This window comes from Lemur catta, chromosome 3, assembly GCF_020740605.2.
Source record: "Lemur catta isolate mLemCat1 chromosome 3, mLemCat1.pri, whole genome shotgun sequence".
Lineage (NCBI taxonomy): Eukaryota > Metazoa > Chordata > Mammalia > Primates > Lemuridae > Lemur > Lemur catta.
The window spans coordinates 94,259,283-94,283,676 of record NC_059130.1 but is presented as its reverse complement, the minus strand read 5'-3'; the positions used below and the strand labels follow the sequence as shown (position 1 = coordinate 94,283,676).

Sequence of the window (24,394 nt, the reverse complement as noted above, 5' to 3'; positions counted from 1 at the left end):
ATCCTAGGATTACAGTTTAAAGTCTCCCTGACCCCTCTGAGGAATTAAGTTTTAAATTGTGCCAGGGCTCAGCTGCGGGAATGAGAGAGTGGGGCGGGAGACGGCTGGAAAGTGTATGTGGGGCGGGATGCCCACGTGCCCGAACTAAACACTTTCCACGAGGCTCTGAAGTTAATGTACAAGAGCAGCCTGGACCGCCGTGGCCTTACCCCACAGGATTGGGCACGGAGGTCCAAAGCCTTGGGCCAGATGGAGTGGACTGGCGGCGCTCGCGACACGGAGGGCGAGATGAGGTGCCCCTCGACGTGGGATGACCGTAACCACCCTGCACTTTGAGCTCCACGCACGGGCAAGGAAACAGGCTCTCAAGGGCCTGGGTCCTCGGGGCGGCCCGAGCGGGCCGCAAAGCCGGGGAAGGAGAATTCCTCCAGACGGCCAGGTGTGCCCTGCAGGGGACTGACGCGAGGCAGGCAGGACCCGCTCCGCCCAAGGGAGCCCCACGCCCCCTGGCCGTCTCCAGCCGGGGTCCCCGGGGCGGGCGGGCCGCACAACCCCATGGTTCCTGTGCCTACCGGGCCGCTCCGGCGCGCGCCCGCCCACTCGGGCAGCGCAGCTCCGCATTGGCCAGCCCGGCGCCCCGCCCGGCTCCCGCGCGCCCATTGGCCGCGGCCGCCCGACCTGGTCGTGGCCGCGCGCTCCGCCCGCCGCTGCGTCCCCACTATGGCGGCGCCCATGCAGCCCACCGCGTCGTGGGCGCCCGCCGGGGTTCCCCGCGGCTGCCGCCGCCGTCTGCGCCGCCGCCTCCGCCTTCTCGCCCCGCGTGGGGCCGGGCGCCGCCTCCCCCCGGCCTCCGTCTCCGCTGCGGTAAGGGCCTGCCCCGTGCGCTTTGGGGCGTGACGGCGCACCGCGGCTAACGGTCGCCGCGCTGCCCCGCCTCTCCCCCGCCGCCCGCGGGCCCCGGGCCGGGCGCGAAGCCTGCGCTAGTGCTGGGGAGGGAGGGGTCGAGGTACGGCCCAGTTGTCCCACGGGCTGGGAGCCCAATCCCTGGATGACCTCGACTGGGTGGGGGCTGCCAGGCCTCGGGGGAAAGGCGGGCCGGACGCGCGCCGAGCGGTCTGAGGTCAACTCCCAGCGAGACCCCGCATTGCTGTGTACCTGGGCTCAAAGCAAGGACACTGTCTTAAGGCCCCGCTATGACAAGAGGAAGAAGTACAGGGAAAGCCTGAGTCCGAATCAGCAGCGTATGGGTCGCAGTTGTCATTGCTTACTGCTCTATTTGGGGCCAGATGTTCAGAGGGACCAGGGTCAATTTGATTGGCAAAGTACGCCTTTCTTGCTTTCTTTCCTTCTGACACTTTTCCCCATTGTCTCCTCCGTGATTTTGCTCTCAAGAGGAAATATCTTAGCGAGGAGAGCAGGTTTGGTTAAGAGAGTGTCTCAAGAGTATTTTGGATTCCTTTATACAACAATGCCCATTTTTATGATTCCTCGATAAACCTCACTTTTGTTTGTGTTTCTTTCACTTACGGGGAGGGAGTGAAACGTGAGAACCGAATCATTGCAATTAATTGAGGGAGGGACTAATGAAGGCAACTATTATTCCAGAAAGTAAAATATACCAACTTATCTGTGGATATATTTTGAATTGTCTGTACTGTAGATAGTTGGACATGAAGGTAGAAAAAACCACTAGGTAACTGAAAGTAAAACAGTCCTCATGACAAATTAGGTTGTTTCTAAGACAGAATCATTTTGGGGCTGGGCACAGTGGCTCAACCCTGTAATCTCAGCACTTTGGGAGGCTGAGGCTGAGGCTCGAGGATGCTTGATGCCAGGAGTTCAAGACTAGCCTGAGCAACATAGGCAGACCTTGTCTCTAGAAAAAGTAGAAAGATTAGCTGGACATGTTGGCACATGCGTATAGTCTCAGCTACTTGGCAGGCTGAGGCAGGAGGATTGCTTGAGCCCAGGAGTTTGAGGTTGCAGCTATGACAAGGCAACTGGACTCTAGCCCTGGCAACAGAGGGAAACCCTGTCTCAAAAAAAAAAAAAATCATTTGGAGTGATGATCACTGAACTGTTTGGTGTACTTTTACGTTAACAGTCAGAGGGTTGAAAGGAAGCTGGTGCAAAAATTTGTGACCAAGTATTTTCAAATAATCTCTTAGGCAACAATAGCTCCTAAGAGTGGAGATTCTTAACTCAAGGATATTTTGAAGTGTTAAGTTGTGAATCTTTCCATTTCACATGTCTAAATATCTAAATATGGTTTAATAAAAGTAAGTTATTAATGATGAAATAAGACATTCATATTCTTAGAGACTAATTGACTGTGGATCAATCAGTAAAGTTTCTCCTGAGTACGTATTTTGTGCAAGGCATTGACTAAGGAGGAACTCAAAAACATTTAAGATATGAAACTTGTTCTAATGGGCCTATAATATAGTTGTGGTAATAAAGCACTCACATGACAGTGGTAACTAATGATATGGCCTCCAGAATTCCAAGACAGTAGGTACGAGAAATCAGGAAAAGGAGAAATCCATGTGTCTGAGGAAGGTTTCACAGGGGAGCTGAGTTGAGCCATGAGGAGTGGGTAGGCCTGGTTGACTGAAGAGGAAGGAGAAATGAGCAGATGAGAAAGTGAAGATGGTAGAGGCACAGGGGCAACCTGAAATGCTCATGGGTGTTTCCAGGGAGTTTCATATTGGAAAAAGTGGGAGATGAGGCTGTACGAAAAGTAGGTTGATGGCAACAATCCTGAATGGAGCAAAGGATAAACAGGTAGTGGTATTTATTTCAAAGGAAGCTGGAGCTAGCTAACCATCAGAAAATAAGGACAGTACCTCTTTATTTGACATTGTCAATTTTTTGTTTAACTTCAGCTATTTGGAATAGCAATTCCCTTAACTACCCGGGATCTGCACCTCAAGTTCATTCTTGCCTTTCTTCTTTTCTCCCCGTGTTCAGTTGGTTGCCAGGTCTTGCTGATCCTATCTCCATACTATTTCTGGCATCTGCTTTTTTCCCCTACTACTGTCATCGTAGTAATTTAGGGCCATTGATACCATTCCTGCAAATTACCACAGAATCCCTCTAACATTTTTTTCTTTCCTCCCATCTATTGTGTGTGCTACAATCACTTCCAGGTATGTCACTTCTCTGACCAAGACTTCAATGGCTCCCCACTGTCTGTTGAGTTAGGCACAAGCCAGCCTGGCACGGACAGTATGGGCAGACTAATTTCTTGCCATTCCCTTAGGTTTTATTATGTTTCCCAGGTCAGTGGGAGTATTTGCTCTTTGTGCTCCATATCTTTGCTCATGTTGGCTTTTTCTATCTTAAATGACCCCTTTGAATCTCTAGTTATTGTTCTTACCCATGTTTCAGGGTCATTTGATATGGAACTTCCCTTGTGAAGTTTTTCTGTACTTTTCTCCGCATCTAGATGTCTCTCTCCTTTAAACCACTATAACATTAGGGTCTGCTTTTTTGCTATAATTGCCTTAATTCCCCTTCTACCTACCACATAAGACTGAAGCTTTATCAAGACATGGACTTTTTCATCATCTAGCACAGTGTTTTGTACATAGTAGGTACTTGGCAAATATATTTTCATTGAAAATACCTTTTTTTTGTTTTTGAGACAGGATCTCACTCTGTTGCCCTGGCTAGAGTGCAGTGGCATTATCGTAGCTCACTGCAACCTCAAACTCCTGGGCTCAAGCAATCTTCCTGTCCCAGCCTTCTGAGTAGCTGAGACTACAGATGTGCGCCATCACGTCCAGCTAATTTTTTTATTTTTTGTAGACAGGGTCTCGATATTGCCTGGGCTGGTCTTAAACTCTTGGCCTCAATTATCCTCTAGCCTTGACCTCCCAAAGTGGTAGGATTATAGGCGTGAGCCACCTCATCCAGCCTGAAAATAGCTTTGAACCAGGATGGATACAAAGAAAATTCTTTGTGCAAACTGTTTGTCATAAAATCTATAAATAAAGTTATTTATATAAGGGAATTCCTTACTGAGAGATCTGGTATATTGGTATGGATAGCTTGGATTAGGCTGCAGTAACAAAAACTCAAGACTTCAGTGGCTTAACAGAACAAAAGTTGAGGTCTCATTCATGTGACATGTCCAGCATAACTGCACAGGAAACTCTTCTTACAGTCACCCAGGGACCAAGGCTGATGGAAACTCCTTCTTAACATGGTGCTTCTGTGATCATTTTAATTCGATGAAAAGATGGTGGTCACATGGACAAGTTTCTGTCCCAGTGTGGCACATGGCACTTTCATTCACATTTCATTCCCCAAAGCAAGTTGCATGGCCATGCCTAACTTTAAAGAAGGGTAAGGAATTGCAGTCTTAGCATATGCCTGGAAAGCAAAGAGCCAGAAATATTTGGTGAACAGCACTAATGACTACTACATCATCTATGCTTCATGCCCCATTGAAGATTAGAGGTAGCAAATCAGATGGCCTATTAGACTGACAGTATTACCTCTAACTAGACATAGGGTAATGGTGGATTGGGAGTCAAAACTCTATTACAAGCACTTGTAAATGCTCATAGGCCAAGGCTGTTGATACAAGGGCAATCTGTTAAATCACAGTTATAATAGTCATTCCTGAGAGAGTGACTATTTTACAACACTATATTACAGCACTCTTACTAATGAACACAGGAATGGTTCTGAGGTGTCCAAAAAAATTATATTCAAAATATTCAGTTTAAGAAGTCAGGAAGTATATCATAATTTGAGGTGCATTTTCAGTCAAATGGTTAAAATAAAGAATTTTAGTTTAACCTTATTGGTTTAATTGAGCCTACCAAACTTGGTATTTGGAGAGATTCTACTTTTGACAATGAATAGAAGCAGAGTGCTAGTTGGAGCCCTGGTTTAGGAGGCAGAAGTTCTAGGTTCAAATCTTGGCTCTGCCACTAAGTAGTTGTCTGACATTGAGCAAGAGTCTTGTTCTTGAGCCTGAGTTTTCTCGTCAGTGAAATGCATAGGGTGCTTGTGAGAATTAAATGAATTAGTTTATGAAAAGTGCTTTACATCATGCATGCTACAGAGTAAGCACTCACGATCATCAGAGCAGCAGCAGCGGGGTTTGAAGAAACTTTGAGGAATCAGGTAAGGAAGCCCCAGAGATGTAGGTGAAGATTCCCCCAGACATTCCTACCTTTTTTCCCCTTCCTTGGATAGCATTCCTACTATATGTCTTATTTTCATACTTATCATATTTTATTTAGTTGTACACATGTCTGTCTCTCCCACTAGACTAGGTGCTCTAATCATGCCATAGTTATTTACTGAACATGATCTCTGTGTTAAGTTGTGGCTTGATAGGTATGAAAGACATGTCCCTGGTCTCAAAGATCCTCCAGTCTGGTAGGAGCAGAAGCAATTAAACCAGCAGTTAGAATACAATACAATAAGGGCTGTGATTGAGGGTCTTGTGGGATCTCCTAAAAAGGTCTCTGATGTTACATGGGGAATATAAGTAGTGGTTTTTTAGAGAAGTTCACACCTAACTAGAATCTTGAAGAATCAGTAGTTATTAGCTGGGTAGATGTGGGTTCAAAAGGCTTTTCAAACAGGAAACAAGGTACTGTGGCCTAGAAACAGAGCATGTCTACATCCTGAAGATGCCTATGTGGCAGGGGTACAAAGCATGTTTGGGGAGTGTGTGGGAAACAAGGCTTCAAAAAGTTGGTCAAGAACAGGTTGTGAAATGCTTTGAGAGTTCTGGACTTAAAGCTTTATCATGAAAGTGATGAGGCACCACTGAAGGATTTGAAGGTAGAAAATGACTTTATATCAGTTTTGTCTTTTAGGAAGATCACTGTGTGTGGAAGAGGCATCGTAGTGGATATCCTGTTTCCCTGACATGGGAGGTTCTGAGGTTTGCAACCGTAGTACCATGCCTACTACATGAGAGTCATAAAATATTTATGCACAACAAGAGATTAGAATGAGGCGAGACTGGAGGGGAGGATACAGTTAGGCTGTGGCAGTAATATGAGGGATGTGTCCATACCCTTCCTAGGGCTAGAGCAGACTATATACAAGAGTCAGCAGACCAGGATTTCAGTCACAGCTTCACCAGTTTCTATTGTATCACCTTGGGCAGGCTTCACAATCCCTTGCATCTTCTTGGTTTTCAAATTTAGAAAATGGAGATAAAAATTCCTACCTTGCAAGGTTGCTGTGAGGATTTGAGGGAATAGATGTAAAAAGCCTGGTCCTGTGCTATTAGATACATAAAGGACCGCTTGTAATAAAAATACTAGTTTTAATATTCCTAATGTTTAGTATATTACCTGGTCCTGGGTAAGGTGATTATTAGCCTTAAATCTCACCACCTAAAGATACCCACTGCCAACATTGTGGTTTTATTTATGCATTTTAAGTGATTGATGATGCTGGGCTATGAGTGTTAAGCATAAGGGAATTATTCTGAGATCAAGAAGAGGAAGTTGATAAGAATACAATACCAATCTAAACATTGTTTAAATGCCAACAGAGGATGTATGGCCATTCAGCTGTTCCAGCCCTTGCTTAGAAGTGGCGCAGTGTGTGTGCACATACTCCCCTGCTGCTGACGTGGCCAGGATGTGCTCTCGGCGTGGGCCACTAAAACACACACGCTTTACTTCTCCTCAGCCTGTCGTCGTTGACTTCTTCTTCCCCTCTGAAATTTTGCTCCTCTTTTGTCATCTTCTGATGATTTTTTTAAAGATGATAATGGGAGTTTGATTCAGATTGGTTCTCCATTAGGTTCCTCCCTGCTCGTCCTGTTTTGACATGGGTTCCTCCTCCTGAACTCCTGTAGAACTTTATTAAGTTATTCTGATTAAATTGTCATCTACTGCTTTGTCTTATTATTTGTCTGTAGGTCAGTAAATTTCCTTTTTCCTTGATGTCAGTTTTTCTTGCAAAATAATCGGAAGGTGGCATGTTTATGTATTTTTAACACAGCTTAAAAGCTCCCTGAAGCCTTTTGTTTGGAATATGTTAAACAAGTCAGAAAATTCTGTTACTGAGTTTTTAAAGTATAGTATATAGCAGTGGTTCTCAGACTTTCAGGTCTCAGGATCCCTGTAGAGTTTAAAAATTATTGAATACCCCCAAATAACTTTCATCTTTGTAGGTTTTGTTTATTGATAATTGATGTTTTAAAAATTACTGAGAAAATTTTAAATCACAAGAACATACAAACACATTCTGGTAGCCATGAGAACAATCATGTCATCACATCATGTGTTATGTAGCCTCTAGCAAACTCTGCAGGACCCTTATAAGAGAATGAGAGTGAACAAGGCAAGTAACATCTTAGAATTATCATGAAAATAGTTTTAAACTTGTGAATCCCCTGAAAGGGTCTTGGGAAACCTCATGGGTCCTTGGGCCACACTTTGAGAACTGCTGGCATATAGATGTTAGAGTTTTCATGTGACATTTTTATGTCTTTTTGGTAACAAAATAACATAAGGATGGAAACGTTTACAAACATCATTTCAAAATGCACTCAACATGGTTTCTTTAAAAAAAAAAGAGCTAAGTTTCTTTGTTAAGACATCTTTATCTTGGAAGGGCAGAAGTGTGTATTTTTGGAATATCTGCTAGTTACCATACCGCTGACAGACATTTGTCATTCCAGGAAAGGTCAGCAAACTGGGAACAACAGTATATCTGTAAAAGAAAAATATACAACTGCTCTTTAAGTTCTAGAAATCTTATAGTTAGTTGGCCAGATGATAACTGGACAACTTCTTTGTGGTGCTGGTTTCATGGTTTCTTGCTATCTCATTGTCAAGTTTAGTTAATAATCCTATTTAGAAGATCCAATTTTTATGAAATTAATCACACTGATGTCATTTTGTACTGCGTAAACTGCACTGCAGTAGGAAATGAATGAACGAGCGGTGGCACCACCCCCCTCTGTTCTGTGTAGTTTTCACACTTCCTAAGGAATCTTCCTGAGCCTTGTGTGCCACAGAAGTCTGACACAGGGATTGTGTCAGGAGGCCAGTGTCAGTGAAACTAAATACCAGAAAGGTTTATAAATAGGAGCTGTGTCTCCTATGTATGGACCCTGGTGGATCACTTTGAGTACTCTTCGAGAGGTACATCCTCTCTTTGAGGGCAGGTGGCCTGGGCTGTAGAGTGGCCTCTTCTTGCTCTTGGCTTGGCCTTTTCCAGTGTGTCCTCCATGTTGCTACCCGAGCAGTTGTTCTAAAATACACGTCTATGTCATTTCTCTACGTAATCTCTTAAGTGGTTCCCCATTGCCAATGGGGTGAGTTTCAGACTGCCTAGCATGGCTTTATAAGGCCTTTCCTGCCCTATGCTGCTTTAGCATCCCACAGTCAATTTAATTCGGGCAGCACCTTGTGGAAGCTTTTCCTGAGCCTCACAGTTATTAATTGCACCATCTCACAGTATCTGTTCCTCATTTATACTGTTCCTCGTTATACTGCCTGCATCAGCCTGCACTCCGAGGGGAGGTACCACACCCTGTGTTCCTACTGTTTTGCTCAGGTGTGCAATAATGGCTTTTGCTGGGACTGATAAGATGGCATAGCTTCTTGCATGGTTCCAGCATAGTTATTCTGAAATAGTCCAGCAGAATTTCTCTACAATATTATATTTCTTTGCTTGCTTTTATTTTTAAAGATATGGGCAGATAAACAATATGGAACTACTACTACGTAGGCCTAAGTCTCAGAGAAATAATAGCAATGAAAGGGAACATTTATCTCATATTTTCTAGTGATGTATTTTATACATATAAGAACAGAACAAGATAATGGTACCCATCATTAAATCTTAATTTGCCATTTTGCTTCAGTTTTTGTTTTTTTTCCCCAAAGAAATAGAACATTACATTTTCTACAAATGTTTTTCTCCAGTTCCCTCCCTTCTACACCAGAGAAAGCCACTATGTTTGATTTAAAGGTTTCTTAAATTCCCACACGTTTTTATACTTTCACTACATGTTATGTTTCCATATATAATACATAGCAGAAGCTGGCAAACTGGACTGCAGATTGTGTTGGGACACAGCCATGCTTGTTTTTTCACATATTGTTGGTTGCTGCTTTCGAGCTACAATTTTCTGTTTCCAGTTTGCTGGGCACATTGCCATCTCCTAAACTCACCTTCAACACCAATCTTTACCTCTTGTCTCAATTGGCCAGGCAAAGGAAAGCCATCCTTTCAAACATTGCAATTGAATTTTCTCAAGACTGATTGCATTCAGCATTTTTTTTTCAAAGACACAGGGCTCACTATGTTACCCAGGCTGGCCTTGAACTCCTGGACTCAAGCAATCCTCCCGCCTCAGCCTCCTGAGTAGCTAGGACTACAGGCATGCACCCAGCTTGCATTCAGCATTTTTAATCTTCCACATAGAAGTCACATTTTCCAAATAAAAAATTATGTCTAGAACCTTGTCCTCTGAACACTATTGTAACAAATAAGCAAAAAAACCCCAATAAAACCAAACCATAGCAGCTCCTATTCAGAAAGGTTTTGTTTTGTTTTGTTTTGTAAAAACAAAGATGAAAACTTTGCAGAACTGAAAGTTTTGTTCCCTTGGGTGTTTACTCCCCACACCCTTGCAGACTATCTCAGATACTTCTAAAGGGAATATCTGACCAGTGACAAAGTATTCTTCAGCTTAACTTTTCTGTTTTCTATTTTTAAACCCTTGTTTTAAAGGGTTTTAAACCCTTGTTTTAAAGGCTAGCTAATTTCCACTCAGAAAGTCACCGACTACCCATGTTGCAGGAGTCTGGGTCCAATCAGGAGAGAGAAATCACATGTTAATTTGAACAGGTAAAGTTTAAGAATTATTAACTATTACAGAGAATTGGAGTTATGTGGGATTGGCTAGTTAGAAGTAAAGAAACAAGCACACGGGAAGATGGTCAACAACGTCATCAGCCATCGGGAGTGCAGATCAAAACCACAGTGAGAAACCAGTCTACCCTCACTTGGATGGCTGTAACCAAACAGATAAGAACAAGTGTTGGAACAGGTGTGGAGAAATTGGAACTCCCTCTCACTGCTTGTAGGGATGTATTATAAATGGTGCAGGTGCTTTGGAAAACCGTCTTGCATTTCCTCAAACAGTTAAACAGAATTTCCATATGTCCTAGATATATTTTATTCCTAGGTATCCTAGTCCATTTTGTGGTGTTATAACAATACCTAAGCCTGGGTAATTTATAAAGAACAGAGATTTGTTTCTTACAGTTCTAGAGTCTGGAAAGTTCAAGGTCAAGGGGCCAGCATCTGATGAGGGCTTTATTGCTGTTTCATCCTATGGTGGGAGGTGGAAGTGTAAGAGGGCAGGAGAAGGAAGGAGGGTGGGAGGGAGAGGGAGAAAGATCAGATTCTCAGCTTCAAGCCCTTTTATAATCAGCATTAATCACTGCATGAGGGTGGAGCCCTCATGACCTTATTATCACCTCTCATGAGGCTCTACTTCCCAACACTTGTGTTGGGGATTAGGTTTCCAACACATGCTTTTTAGGGGGACACATTCAAACCACAGCATTAGGTATATACCCGATTCTACTCTTAGGTATATACCCAAGAGAAATTAAAATTTATGTCCATACAGAAACTGTACATGAATCTTCATAACAGCATTATTCAGCCAAAAAGTAGGGACAACCCAAATGTCTATCAACTGATGAATGGATAAATAAAATATGGTATGTTCATATGCTGGAATAGTATTCAGCAATAAAAAGCAATGAAGTACTGATGCATGCTACAATGTGCATGAACCTTTAAAACATGCTAATTGAAAGAAGCCATTCACAAACGACCATATGTTGTATGATTCCATTGATAGGAAGTATCCGGAATAGGCAAATAGAGACAGCAGATTAGGGCTAGGAGAACAGGAGATGGGAGGGATAGTGACAGATAAGAGATGCGAGGTACCTTCTTGGGGCTAATGAAAAAGGCCTAAAATTGTGGTGATGTTTGCACAACTCTGAACCTCATGGATATACTGAAAGCCATTGAACTGTATACACTTTGGGTGAATTATATGGTATGTGAAGGATATCCCAGTAAAGCTGTTAATAGGAAGCAAAGAGAGCTCTCAAACATACAGAAATAGCAGATACAAGAAACAGCCACCACCCAGGGCTGAGACAGAGCTCCCAACAAGAGCCCCCCTCCTCCTCCACTGCCCCCACCCCACCCGGGGTTGAGATCTGGACCTTGGTGTAGTGGCTCAGTGGATGGCAGAGAAGTGACTGTGATGCTGCAGGGCAGAACTTGCTGGAAATCTGCCTCCTGGAAATTGCCAGAAACCTGTCCTATAGTGTTCTGGGGAAAGCTGTTTACAGGGCGGTGTCTCACCAGAGGCACTCAACTACAAAACTGCCCGAGAAAAGTGCTCAGGGCAGCTTGCTGATGGTTGAACGCTGGAAAACCGGTAAGTGCTGCAGAAGCCTATTGAGCAGAGCACTCTGGAACCGGGAAGCCAGGCCCCTTTGCTCTTGCAGTGTCTCTCTGGCGCCCTCTACCAACAAAGCTTGGCAGCAGGTCTGCTGGCAAAAGAGAAATGTTTAAAGGGCCCAGATCCATTTTTGCAAGGTGGTCAAAAAGGATGAATTTGGAGCTGAGAGGCAATAAATCTATAGCCATCACAATGGGTAACTGGGACCTCAGCTTACCCTTAGCTTTTAACCTCCTTTGGAGGTATTCAGTTATTCTTGCCTTCCTTGGCTATTGTGGTTTGGAGAAGCTAGTAAACTATCTTTGGGCCAACTTGCCATCAGCTCAGCTTTCTAATTATCCATTTTCACACCTTTTTCTATTCCATTTGCTTGGTTCTCTCTTTCAGACTCCAGTTATGCTTATGGTAGGTCTCCTAGGGCTTCCATTGGTACATGTTTTTATTTTGTTTTGGGGGGGTTTGTTTTGGAAATCCTTTAAAATTTTTTATTCTTTTTCATTTTATCTTGCTCATTTTTTTTACCAGTCGTGGTCTCTATGACTCTTATTGTATTTTCAGCAATGTCCACTTTGTTTTCTTTCATTGAAGGGTTCGTTTTTGTGATAGTGTTGTTTTTCTTTGTTCACTTTTTTCCTGAGTGCTAATTGTATTTTATTTAAAAAATTTAGCTGTTTTACAGTTTCCCCCCTGAGATTTCCCCTTTACTCTCTGCCCCTCGTTCTTGTTTTACAGAGCCAGTGGGGAGTGGGTGGGCCTGGGCGAATCTTTGTTAATGATCTTCATCAGTTCTGTGACATTTTTTTCTGTTGCGTTGTCTTCATCCATCATGGTTCCCCTTCCCCTCGACCCTCCCTCTTTCTTCCACTTTCGTTTCAGTATGTTTGTGTAGATTCTGTACTGATTCCTTTTCAATATTATTTGGATAAAACTTTTCTCGTTATTTATAGAAGCAATATAGTATATGACTGAAGCCAGATCATCTGGATTTGAATCCTGGGTCTGCCACTCACTAACTAGCACTACGATCTTGGACAAGATCTTTAATCTTTCTGTGCCTCAGTTTCTTCTCTATAAAATGAGAATGATAACATCACAGGATTGTTATGAAGATTCAGTGAGTTAAATTGTAGAAAACTCCTAGAACTGGGGCTGATCCACAGTGTTATGTGAATATTAGCAATATTAATTATTTTATCTGTTACAGTGACTTGTAATTAGAATGTGCATAAGTCTTCTGAATAAGATAATTTTATAGATTGCAGGTCAGTTACTTAAATCTGCATGGTCATGCATGAAATCTGAATAGCAAGGGTAGATTCAGTGAAAACAGTTTCAAAAAATTGAACTTTTCAGTAGATGGTTTGGGAAACTGGATAATAAATAGTACGTAATAACGTCTAATTATCTTCCTCAAAAATATTCACAGGAGACATGCTCCGGAAATACTCTGTGGTTTTTTTGTTCTGCATGCATGATTTTGTTATAATTGAGTTCATATCCTTTATGGCTGATATTTGAAGATCATCAAAATTCTGACATTTCAGACTAACCTAAAAATTGTTGCTAGGTTTAGTTCAGAAAATAACCATATTGTAGGATGTTTTGGGGATGACAAGAGTTTGGTGCAGGTTGTTTCAGTGAGTGTGGATTTTTATGCAATTTTGCATTTATGGTTGATTAAGATAGTCTAGCTTTCTACACTTTATGTACCTCTTTTCAAGCATATTATAACTAACTAATCAGTCGGTGAACAAATAGTTCTTGAGCACTTACAAGGGATACAGTGGTGAACAAAATAGACATGTTTCCTGCCTAGATTAGCCAGAATATAAATGTTAAATTATTGCAAGTACTTATAAAATTATAAGTACACTATGTAATGGATTGGGATAGGCAGGTGCTGGGGGAGTTTATGACAAAGAGACCTAACCTAAAGTGTGGAGACAGGTAATGCTTCCCTGCAGAATTGAGCTTTTAGCTGAAACTCAAAGGAAGAGTAAGAGTTGGCCAGATGAGGTGGTGGGGTCAGAGGACTTCAGCCTGACATTGGGAGAGCATGGTAAGTTCAAAACATGGAAAGAGGTTCCATGTGACAGGCTCATAAGAAGTGAGGTGGCAAAAGATGTGGGCAGAGAGATAAGCAGGGGCCAGATCTTATATGCCTTGTTAAGGGGTTTGGGGCTTTACCGTGAGGTTAAGCCTGGGAGTGAAATAAGCCTATCTCATTGGCTGCTTTGTGGAGATTTGGAAAGGGGCAAGAATAGGAGGTTTACTAGGCTTTTGTGGCAGTCCAAGCAAAAGATTATAGTGACTTGAAATAGGATGGTGGCAGTGAAGAGAGGGATGGATGGCTTTGGGAAGTATTTAGGAGGTAAAATTCGTAGGACTTGGTTGATTATACATGGAGGGTGAGGCTGAGGAGGAGGCTGGTGTCAAGGATCGTTTCCAGGTTTCTGACAGAAGCACCTGGGAAAGTGTGGTCTTTGATTGAGAGAGTAAACACTGAAGGAAGGGGATGTTTATAGGGGAGGTGGAGGCATCAGTGAAACATCTAGATGATGAGAAGTTAAATCAACATAAAACTCAAGGGATATCTGGGCTGAATGCAGAAAGTTTGGGATAGTCCGCATAATGGTGGTAGATGAAGTCACAGAAGAGGATGACATTGCCTTGGGGGTATCTGCAGAATGAGGATGTAAGAACGCCTAGCACAGTGCTCCAGGCTTCTCTCCACATTTAAAATTGCTGTGCATGTATATATGCACACACAAATTATACCTTTAGTATATATTTTCAGAATGTGTTCAAATTATATTAGTTGCATCTAGAGTTGGGGCATATAATTAGAAATATATTAACTTATTTTATTTTTAACTCTCCTTAGGTGTTATTATGTACAAGGCACTATGCTGTTAAATGCTGGTGATTCACAGACCTAAGTTATAGGTTCTGCTTTTAAAGTGTATGTGGATTCTTTGCAGAGACAGAAAAAGAGACAAGATGTTTTCTAGATTCTAGGATAGAGGTAAGCATAGGATGTATGGGCGCACAAACAGCCATAGTGTCGGGCTGTGAGTGAGGAAAGCTTCCTGAAGGAGCTAAGACTTGAACGGAGTCCTCAAAGATGAGCTGATGTTAGCTAAGCAAAGAAGTCAGAGAAAGAAAGTCTCTTACTACCACTATATCACTTCTCACGGTTTTAGATGCTATGTAAAGGTCAAATCGTGGGAAGACTGTAAAATGTCCAGTGTATTTGGCATTTAAGAGGTCAGGTGGGGTCACAAGACAGATGAGATCATGGTGGGTTGACGAATGAATGGGAGGAGAGAAGTCAAACACACTCTTTTAGGCAGGGTCTGAATTTTAGTGTCTTAGTATCCTCTGTGTCCTACACAGTCCCTGGCATTTGGTGTTGCATTAGTTTTTTTTTTTTTTTTTTTTTTTTTTTGAGACAGAGTCTCACTCTGTTACCCAGGCTAGAGTGCCGTGGTGTCAGCCTAGCTCACAGCAACCTCAAACTCCTGGGCTCAAGCAATCCTTCTACCTCAGCCTCCCAAGTAGCTGGGACTACAGGCATGTGCCACCATGCCCGGCTAATTTTTTCTATATATATTTTTAGTTGTCCAGATAATTTGTTGCATTAGTTTTGGACAGAAGAGTGATACCTCCTTCTCTGACATAAGATGACTATATGAATATATTTTTAAATTTTTATTGAGGTAAAATATATATGTATATACTGTCTTTTTCTTTTGATGTGTCCTCACTGTGAACATTGTCCCATTTTTAAGCACAAGATGGTCCAGGCTTATCTTGTGCTTCTCTGCCTCAGCCCTGGAATCAGCCATTCTTCCAAGGAGCCCTGCTCCCTAGTGGAGAATGGCATTTGAAAGCCAAGGTCTAGGTGCTAGATGTGCTCTTTGCTGTTGGGATATGACTGCTGCCAGGCCCTGTCAGTGGACAGAGCTAAAGAATGTCTGTGTGTACACACACTGTCCACATCTATATTTATTTTTATGTCTTTATATATGGAAAACCATCTGTTTGTACTGACACCTCCAATTCCAATACAAACCAAAAGATTAATTCTAGTTTTTCCCTTTCCATATTTGTAACTGCCTTTATCACTGACAAATCTCACTCCCATTACCCTCAATGTATTAGTATTTACTGACTGGTCAACCCCAAATCGCCTGTTGCCACACCCCAAAGCCCTCACGTAGACTGATACCCCTCTCTCCCCCTTCATCCTAGACACATGTGACTACCGCTAAAACCTATTGGTTTTTAGATTAAATTATTCAGAAAGGAAGGGCTGGAAAAGGCTCATTTCTTTTTATGGCTGCATAATACTTATTTTGTGTATGTACCATAGTTTATTCAATTCCTATTGAAGGACATTTGGAGTACTTTGAAATAGTGCTACAATAAATGGCCATGTGCATAAGACTTTTTGTATTTTTGTCAGTGTATCTTTGGAATAGTTTCTTAGAAGTGAGATTATTGAGTTAAAGGGTAAAAAGCATGTGTAATTTTTGTTAGATACTGCCATATCCCTCCTGCCACCCGCAATGTCTGAGAGAGCCTGTTTTTACCCCACAGCCTCACCACTAGAATATGTTGTCAGACTTTTGTCCTAGGAGTGAGTTTAGAATTATATCTCTTTCAGGATCTTGGGATGTTGTTCTCTTTGTCTTGGAGGTTTGAGCTTCTTTTAAGGTCTTTGTTTGTTCTTTTGTATGTTGTCCACTTTTAGAAATCAGTTTCTTCTTTAGGATGATTGTTTTCCTTAATGGAAAAGACAAACAAAATAGGTGATGAGTTCAGCCTGCTTAGTGTCATATTTGTTGAGCGAATGAGTAAACCTGTTGACTCACTGTCATGTGTCTGCCAGAGCCTTGAGTTGTGGTTACCTTTTGGCTGTGGCAGTTCAGACATCCCGTTTGCATTCAGCACAGAAAGAAGGCAGAGGGACTGGTACCAGCCACTTCTGCGCCCTTCTAAAAGGAAAGAAAAAGCTTTCCAAGAACCACTCGCCTTTTGTGGTCAGGATACTTATACCTTAAAGTTTTAGTTCTTTTCGGTGGGAAGGTTGGACAAGATATGTATGTAGTCCTTTGTGCTGCTGGAAATGCAAGTCTGATTTCTATTTCACTTTGAAAACTTTGTACATTTACTTTTATAAATGTAAAAATTAAAAGTGATTATATGAATAGATTGTTAAAAGCACTCCCTCCAAACCTACTTTTCTGAGACAATTATTGTCAATAGTTCATTGCATATTCTTTTATGTATGTACTTGATATTTAATCTGTTCATTGATCTATTTGTTTTTCTCCTGTGCCAGTACCCATCTATCTTAATAGTTATAGCTTTGATGATATAAAGGACATGAGAAACCAAGAAGAGGGGAGGGCAGGAGGGTGGGTGTGGAATAAAAGCTTAACCTATTGGGTATAATGAACACTCTTCTGGTGGTGGGCACAACAAAAGCCTGACTTAAGCATGATACCAGATACCCATGTAATAAAAACACTTGTACCCCCTTAATTAATATTTTGAAATATTAAAATTATAACTTTGAATTGGTTTGGTATCTGGTAAGGCAAACTCTCATCTCATTATTTTTCATTTTAAGAAATTTCTTAGGTTGTCTTGGGCGTGAACTCTTCAGATTATCCTTATATCCAAGTTTAAAAAATTAATGGATTTTGACTAGAATTAAACTGAATTTATGGAGAACTGACATTTCAGGGGAACTGACATGTTTTCAATATTGAATCTTCTCACTTAAGAACCTATCATTATTTGCTTCTATCAGTATTAGGACTCAAAAAAAAAAAAACAAAAAGAAAGAAAGAACCTATTATGTCTCTTTATTTACCCAGATCTTTTATGTCCTTCGGTGAAAGTCTTGGGCATTTCTTGCTAAGTTTATTTTTAGGTATTTTATAGATTTTGTTGCCATCACAAATGGAATTTTTTCACCTTACATTTTCTAATTGGTTATTGCTGGTATAGTTTTTAAGAAGCTGCTGATTTTTGTAAATTAATCTTATAATCATCACTTCTTGGCCTTTTGGCTAAGATCAAGTGTAATCTTATAATCACCTGCTTTATTGAACTTCCTATTAGTTCTAATGATTTTTCAGTTGATTCTCTTGGCTCTTCTAGGTGGAAAATTATGTAATCTGCAAATTATAACTTTTAGTCACTTCATTATTAATATCTAGACATAATTTCTTTCTCTTGTGTTATTTTGTGGCTAGGGTATCTGATTAGGGTTGGCGGGGGGTGAGAGGAGGGCCTGATCCAGGGAAGTCTTCTCGACTGATGTTACATTTTATATTTAAGGTGAGTATCAAAGGAAGTGCAGCAGGTGCAATAGCAGGGTGGGTGGAGAATGTATTCCAGATAGGCCTTGAGGAGAGAGACATCAAGGCAGTGTTCAATGAATAGAAAGAAAAATGATGGGATCATAGGGCACAAATGAGGTTGAGAGAAGCGGGAGATGGAGAAGTCAATAGAGGCTCAGTCAGAAGTTTCTAGGCTTTAAGGGGAAATTACTTTATTCAAAGTAATTGAAAATGTAATGAAAGGCATGTTAGACAGAATGGGTCCCTAAAGATGTCCACACCCTAAACCATGGAACATATAAATATATTACCTGACATGGCACAAGGGACTCTGCAGATGTAATTAAGGGTATGGACGTGAAAATGGGGTGATTATCCGGGATTATTCAAGTGGACGCAATATAATCACATGTGAGCCCTGAAAAGCAAAGAAGTTTCTTTGGCTGGAAGCAGAAGCAAGATGCAATAGAAGGGGAAGTTGGAAGGATTCAAAGAGTGAGAGAGGCTGAAGGGGACCACATGGAAAGCCTTGAAAGGACTACAGGAGCAAAGGCTGGCCCCTGTCTGATAACCAGCAAGGAACTCGGGGCCTACAGCTGCAGGAACTGAATTCATCCAACAGCCTGAATGAGCTTGGAAGTGGATTCTTCTCTAGGGCCTCCAGAAAGGAACACAGCCCCACCGACTCTCCTTGGTTTTGGCCTTGTGAGACTCTAAGCAAAGGACCCAGCTGAGCCACACTATACCCCGATTTTGACCTTCAGAACTCTGAGATAAATCTGTGTTGTTGTTTTAAACTGCTAAGTTTGTGGTACTCTGTTACAGCAGCAGTAGAAAACTAATAAAAAGGGGTTTAAGCAGGGAAATAACATTATCAGATTTTGTGTTATTAAAAGACTTCTTGTGCTGTGGGGAAAATGGATTTGGAGAATGTAAATTTGGAGGCAGGGAAACTTGTTTGTGGGAATACAGTTAAGAACGGACTAGGGTAGTGAGTGTGGGAAGGGGAATATGATTTAAGACTTATTTGGAGGTTAGAATTGCGAGAACTTGGTCATTGACTAGATGTCGGGGACTGGGGTGGGGAAGCAAGGATGACTGCTGATTTTTGGCCTAAGTGCTGGATGATGGTGATGCCACTCCCTTGAGCAGATTGGAAGATGCCATGTCATGAAAGTGGTAACTCTAGGCTGTTCTTCATTTGGGAATTCTCTCTATAGATACTTTATTTTAAGGTAGAGTATATCAATAAGATGAGTACTTTATCTTTTAAGAACTAAATTATTTTGTTTTGTTGTTTTGTTTTTAGGTCATGTAGGAAATCGTAAATCATGCGAAGATGGGACTCTTGGTATTTGTGCGCAATCTGCTGCTAGCCCTCTGCCTCTTTCTGGTACTGGGATTTTTGTATTATTCCGCGTGGAAGCTACACTTACTCCAGTGGGAGGATTCCAGTAAGTATAGTCACTGTAGCCCACCCCAGGAAAAGCCCGTTGTAGGTCAATTATTGGTTTTTCATGCAGCTGCAGTGCTCTCATATTCTTCAGAGATGGGCAATGAGTATAAACTGAATGTTTCTGGGACTAGCCTTAGAAATTTCTTACCATTTTAGCTGGTGTAGGCTAGGCACTTTGATGTTTTTAAAAACCTGCATGCCATGGCAAATATCAGGTTTTCTTTTTTAATTTCAGAGTATTACAGTACAAACGTTTTGGTTACATAAATTGCTTTTATACAGTTTGAGTCAAAGTTATAAATGTGCCCATCACCCACATAGTGTGCATTGTACCTGGTAGGTGTGAATTTACTCATCTTCTCCTCCCCCCTCACCTACTTGATTTCTGATGAGTTTTATTTCTATATGTGCATGTAAGTGTTGTCCGATTTAATGGTGATTACATGTGGTGTTTGTTTTTCCATTCTTGTGACACTTCACTTAGGAGGATGGTCTCCAGTTCCATCCAGGTTAATACAAGAGGTATTAGTTCACCATTTTTTTTATGGCTGAGTAGTACTCCATGGTATATATATATATCACATTTTATTAATCCTTTCATGTATGGTGGGCACTTGGTTGTTTCCACATCTTTGCAATTGTGAATTGTGCTGCTATAAACATTCAGTTGCAGGTGTCTTTTTTATGAAATGTCCTTTTTTCCTTTGGGTAAATACCCAGTAGTGAGATTGCTGGATCAAATGGTAGGTGTACTTTTAGGTCTTTGAAGTATCTCCATACTACTTTCCATAGAGGTTGTACTAGTTTGCAGTCCCACCAACAGTATATAAGTGTTCCTATCTCTCTGCATCCATGCCAGCATTTGTTGTTTTGGGATTTTTGGAGAAAAGCCATTCTTACTGGAGTTAGATGATATCTCATTGTGGTTTTGTTTTGCATTTCCCTGATGATTAGAGACATTGAGCATTTTTTCATGTATATATATATATATGTATATATATATATATTTTTTGCCATTAGTCTATCTTCTTTTGAAAAGTTTCTGTTCATGTCTTTTGCCCAATTTTTAATGGGGTTGTTTGATTTTTTTTTTTTTTTTGATGATTTGCTTGAGTTCTTTGTAGATTCTGGTTATCAGACCTTTGTTGGATATATAGCATGCAATTATTTTCTCCCATTCTGTAGGTTGTCTATTCACTCTATTGATTGTTTCCTTGGCTATGCAGAAGAATCTTTTTAATTTGATCAGGTCCCATTTGTTTATTTTTGTTGTTGCTGTGATTGCTTTTGGGGTCTTCTTCATAAATTCTTTCCCTAGGCCTATGTCTATAGGAGTTTTTCCAACATTTTCTTCTGGAATTCTTATAGTTTCATGCCTTAGGTTTAAGTCTGTTATCCATCATGAATTAATTTTTGTGAGGGGTGAGAGGTGCAGATCCTGTTTCAGTCTTCTACATGTGGCTACCAATTTTCCCAGCACCATTTATTGAATAGGAATTCTTTTCCCTATTGTATGTTTTTGTCTGCTTTGTCAAATATCAGTTGGCAATATGAGGATGGTTTTATAAATGAGTTCTCTGTTCTGATCCATTGGTCTATGTCTCTGTTCTTATGCCACTACCATGATGTTTTGGTTAGTATAGCTTGAAGTCTGATAAAGTGAGGCCTCTTGATTTGTTCTTTTTGCTTAAGGTTACCTTGTCTATTTTGGCTCTTTTCTGGTTCCATATGAAGCATAGAATTATTTTTTCTAGCTCTGTGAAAAATGACATTGGTATTTTAATGGGGATTGCACTGAATCTGTAAATCACTTTGGGTAGTATAGACATTTTAACAATGTTGATTCTGCCAATCCATGAGCATGGTATGTTTTTCCATTTGTTATATCCTCTGTGATTTCCTTCCTCAGTGTTTCATAGTTCTCCCTGCAGAGGTCTTTTACCTCCTTGGTTAAATACATTCCTCTTTCATGTTAACTTTGGCTGGTCTGATGGCTATATGTTGTGGTGATTGCCTGTTGGTGATGAATCTCCCAGGAAGTCTGCTGTGCTTCTAGTACCTGGAAGTCCAGATTTCTAGCAAGACCTGGGAAATTTTCCTCAATTGTTCCCTCAAGTAGGTTTTCCAGCCCTTGTGTATTTTCTTCTTCACACTCAGGGATGCCTATGATTCTTATGTTAGACCTCTTCACATAATCCCATATTTCTTGTAGGCTTTGCTCTTTTCTCTTATTTCTCTGCTCTGTCTCTGCAACTGACTTGTTGAATTGTAAGCTATTATCTTCAAGCTCTAAGATTCTTTCTCCTGCCTGATCTAACCTATTCTTAAGGATTTCCACTGTTTTGTATTTCTTTGAATGAATTTTTCATTTCCAGAAGCTCTGCTTGATTTTTTTTTAATAATTTGATTTTTTAAATGAATTTTTCATTATTTCCTGCATTGTTTTTATTGTTCGTTTGTGTTGGGTTTCTATTTTTCTCTTGTATTTCATTGGGATTCCTTACAGTCCATATTTGAAATTCTTTATCAGTCATTTTAATATTCTCGTTTTGGTTGGTTTCCATTAGTATGGAGTTATTGTTTTCTTTTGAAGGTGTCCTTTCACTCTGATTTTTCAAGTATCCAGAAATCTTTCGCTGATTCCTTCTGATCTGGAGCAGTGTTTGCTTCTTATTTTTGGATTTTCTTTTGATTAGATAATGGCATGCCCAGTTTAATCTCTCAGACAGTGGGTGATGCTTGTGGGTGAGACTCAACTATACCCTGTATGATTGAGACAGTAAATGCTGTAAAGGATGTGCAAATTGACCTTCCTGTCAGTAGGTGGTGCTTGCCAGAAGGAACAAGCTGCAGTGTTGTTTTTGGGTCCTGTGACTGGCTCTAGTCCCTAAGGAGAAGCCCTTGATTGCCCTGGGGGGTGGGGGTGGGGCCCTGGAACTTCAAATGAGTCCTTATTCTCTGCCACAGCAGAGGCGGGTTGGGCGGTGTAGCTGGGCAGGGTTGGGTTGGGTGAGCTTGCCCTCAGGCTCCACCAAAGTTGGCAAGATAGCTGTTTCATCAGGGGTCAAAAGTCTGCTCCCAGCTTCTAGACAAAGCCACCAGGGAGAGGTTGTAGTAGCCTCGTCCAATCACAAATCTCCCCTCCTTGCCCCTAAGCAATGCAATTAAGACCTGGGGGTACAGAATCTGGCCTGTGGGCCTGTCCCAAGGTCCCTGAAGATTAATCCCTGACTGTGCCAGGGAGAAGCGTGCTGGTCCCAAGTTGCCCATAGGGTGCCCAAGCAAGTTCAATGTCCCTCCGCCTCAAGGCTTGCCCAGCACTGATGGAGTCACCAGGCAGGCAGCACCAGGGAGGGCCAGCAGGCAGAGGGTTCACAGTGTGAGCACCCCTGGTCTGCTGCAGGACCCCTAGAGGAAAGGTGACCCCCATTCTCTGTGGAAGCCTCAGCATGGGGGCTCTGTTGTCTCTCTCGGCAGCCGCAGGTCGGGGAGGGGAAGCGGGGAAAAAGGGTCTGGAAAGGTTTGGGCCCCACTCTCTGTGGGAGCTCCAGTGTGGTGGATGCACCAACAGAGAGGAGAAGTAGTTCCTGCGAGCCCCGGCTCAGTCATCTCTCAGCAGCCACTGATGGGGCAGGGGAAGGGGAGGAAAAGAGTCTGAGTGGAAGAAAGCTAGTACTCTGGTCATCTCTGTCCTTCTCTCCAGAAGGCACCCCACCCAGAATGTCCAGACTCTGGGGTCACACAGATCCCCTGGGACTCACTGGCACCGTGTGGCTTTCACAGTCTGGGCTGGAGCTGGGAAATATTTGTGTGGGAATGAGCGAGGAGAAAACTGAGGGGCTGAGGCCCCCTGGGGAGGACAAAGGTGCACGGTGGGTGGAGAAGCAATATGGTACCTGCCGTCTCCGCTGGGATCTGCGGTGATGGGAAGTGACCCCCAGGGCGCTGGCTGCCTGGTACTTCATCCTCACGAACCTCCCAGTTTACTGGTGGCAGCAGCTGTTGGCCTTGTGAGGGTAGAAGAGCTCTCCGCCATCTTGGGAGCCCGCTGACTGCCAGAGATGTGGGTGAGGGAGAAACAAGCCGCTCCACTGACCCTTCTCGCTAGACTCCAAGCCTTTCCGGGTTGATCTCTGCCAATATCTTGCTCCTTCGTGTTCTGCTCCTAGTTCTGGGGCTAAGCCAGCAGGGTTAGTTTCTTCTGAACCTCTCTCCTAGGTTTGCAGATGGCTGTGTTCCTCACCCAGGTTTAATGAGCTCAGTTCTTTTAATGAACCCAGTGAGAATGTGCTATTCTTCAATAAAAACACAAACTGTACCCATACTTCTAGTTCTTGAGTGCTTTTTGTTCTTTTTAATTACTGTAGTATACTGCCACTTTCTTTTGCCATTTATTGCCTTAGGGTTTGGTGTTGAAGTTGATTTTCTTCTGCTCTTAAAACACTCATCTTTACCTTTTCCTTGAATTTTCAATTTAACATTGTCTTTGTTTTGTTTTCCCTGAAGAAACTTTGTCTACTTAATCTCTTTAGCCCTTGCTGATATTGATCTGGCCTGTGGGCCAGTCCCAAGGTCCCTGAAGATTGATCCCTGACCGTGCCAGGGAGAAGCGTCCTGGTCCCAAGTTGTCTGCAGGGTGCCCAAGCAGGTTCGATGTCCCTCCACCTTGAGGCTTGCCCCGCACTGATGGAGTCACCAGGCAACTTGCGCCTGAGTAGAATAATGGCTTCTTTTCCCTACTCAGTAACTCCTAATCCCTTTCTTCCATTTGTGCATTTGGTCTTATGTGTTGCATGATGTTTTCCACATAGCTTGAACCACTCTGACTTGGTTTCGATTCACCCGATGTTGCCTGTGTTTTAGTTACAGGCTTGCAGTTGAAGGACTTGCATTGATCAGCACCAGCCTTCGCACATTCTTTTCTTGGCTATCACTTAAAGTGTCACATGGTGACCATAAGTAGTTTTCTTTTGTCTGATGATTATCTGAGCTTGGTGCAGGAAACAATATAAAATCAGAACAGGATGCCTGTTCTGATTCCCAGTGATGTGTCTTTTCTAAAGTAGTTTTATCATTACAAACATCTAC

At 42.1% G+C, this 24,394-nt stretch overlaps 1 protein-coding gene and 1 pseudogene across 3 annotated transcripts in view; both read left to right on the top strand.

The window, feature by feature from the left end:
• Positions 1 to 670: 670 nt before the first annotated feature.
• The window catches only part of ST3GAL3 (ST3 beta-galactoside alpha-2,3-sialyltransferase 3), a 174,362-nt gene continuing 150,638 nt past the window's right edge, over positions 671 to 24,394 (top strand). For 2 of the 3 annotated variants that reach the window (XM_045545636.1, XM_045545637.1), the window contains exons 1-2: positions 707 to 864; positions 19,160 to 19,304. In XM_045545636.1, coding sequence (XP_045401592.1) covers positions 19,190 to 19,304 — 115 coding nt within the window. In that variant the 5' untranslated portion in view covers positions 707 to 864; positions 19,160 to 19,189. Of the gene's footprint in view, positions 865 to 19,159; positions 19,305 to 24,394 lie in introns of all 3 variants that reach the window. The other variant, XM_045545635.1, reaches the window with a different exon arrangement.
• On the top strand, positions 17,558 to 17,682 carry LOC123636083 (annotated as a pseudogene).